General features: G+C 62.1%; 1 protein-coding gene and 1 long non-coding RNA gene across 2 annotated transcripts in view; one reads left to right on the top strand and one right to left on the bottom strand.

Annotated features, from left to right (window-relative positions):
* The window catches only part of LOC122192612, a 2,045-nt gene extending 1,756 nt beyond the window's left edge, over positions 1–289 (top strand). Inside the window, exon 2 of the long non-coding RNA XR_006182650.1 lies at positions 72–289. This is a non-coding gene — a long non-coding RNA (uncharacterized LOC122192612). The remainder of the gene's footprint in view (positions 1–71) is intronic.
* Positions 290–968: 679 nt separating this feature from the next.
* Positions 969–1,459, bottom strand: part of LOC122192611 (low affinity immunoglobulin epsilon Fc receptor-like) — a 1,860-nt gene continuing 1,369 nt past the window's right edge. Inside the window, exon 3 of the mRNA XM_042893219.1 lies at positions 969–1,107. Coding sequence (XP_042749153.1) covers positions 969–1,107 — 139 coding nt within the window. The remainder of the gene's footprint in view (positions 1,108–1,459) is intronic.

The raw sequence follows: 1,459 nt of genomic DNA, 5'->3' as shown, positions 1-1,459 counted from the left end.
TACTGATCCATACTGGTCCATACTGGTCCATACTGATCCATACTGGTCCATACTGGTCCATACTGGTGCAGGCACGCGGTTCCTGGTGGAGGCTGCAGCGCTGGAGGAGGAGCTGAGGGCGGAGCTCTCCCGTGTGAGATCAGCGGAGGGGGCGGGGCTTCCAGCGGCCACGCCCACCATCTGACCCCACTGTCGCAAAAAGGCCATGCTCGCACCGAAAAGCCACGCCCCCCGCGAGGCCACGCCCCTCTCTATTTTGCATTAAAGGCACCGCGTGCCCCAAAATGTCCCCCGTGTCCCCGTTGTCTCACCCCCCCCAATGTCCCCCCCCTTCCTCTGATTGTCCCCAGCGGTCCCCCCCCCAAATCACCCACAAGGTCAGACTCCATTCCTTTATTGTCCTCAACAAAGTGCATCCCCCCCCTCCCCATGGAAGCCCCATAGCCACCCCATGGCCACCCCATAGCCACCCCATAGCCACCCCATAGACCCCGTAGCCACCCCATAGCCACCCCATGGCCACCCCATGGCCACCCCATGGCCACCCCATAGCAACCCCATAGACCCCATAGCCACCCCATAGCCATCCCATAGACCCCATGGAAGCCCCATAGCCACCCCATATCCATCCCATAGAGCCCAGGGAAGCTCCATAACCACCCCATAGCCACCCCATAGCCATCCCATAGATCCCATGGAACACCCCTAACCACCCCATAGCCACCCCATATCCATCCCATAGACCCCATGGAAGCCCCACAACCACCCCATAGCCATCCCATAGACCCCATAGCCCCATAGTCAACTCAAAATCCCACGGAAGCCCCGTAGACTCATAGACACCCCACAGCCGCCCCATAGCTCCGCTGCCATCTCCACCCCGACACCGCCGCCCCCCCCCCCCCCCCCATGGCTTCCCCCACAGTGTCCCCCCATAGATGTCCCTCTCCCCCCACCCATGGGGCAGCTCAGCAGCCCCAGCCCCTCTCGCACACCCACCCCCCCAGGCTGACCGCACACGGTCTGTCCCCCCACCCCCCCCGGGAGTCCATGGCCACGCAGTCCTCGCCCCCCCCGGCCTCATCCGGCTGACCCCAGCGCCAGTTCCTGTGGGGAGAAGGTGGGTGTCAAACCCCATAGCCACCCCATAGCCATCCCAGAGACCCCATAACCCCATAGCCATCCCATAGCCTGCATGGAGACCCCATAGCCACCCCATAGCCATCCCAGAGACCCCATAACCCCATAGCCATCCCATAGCCTGCATGGAAACCCCATAGCCACCCCATAGCCATCCCAGAGACCCCACGGAAGCCCCATAGGCCCCATAGCCATCCCATAGACCCCATAACCCTATAGCCACCCCATAGACCCTATAACCCCATAGCCAACTCATAGATCCCATGGAAACTCCATAGCCACCCCATAGCCACCCCATAGCCATCCCATAGACCCCATA

The sequence above is a fragment of the Lagopus leucura genome, unplaced genomic scaffold, assembly GCF_019238085.1.
Source record: "Lagopus leucura isolate 7727_CA_CO unplaced genomic scaffold, USGS_WTPT01 34971-0_obj-0_obj, whole genome shotgun sequence".
NCBI lineage: Eukaryota > Metazoa > Chordata > Aves > Galliformes > Phasianidae > Lagopus > Lagopus leucura.
Note: the sequence above shows the minus strand (reverse complement) of the source record. Positions and strands in the feature narration are given on the sequence as shown.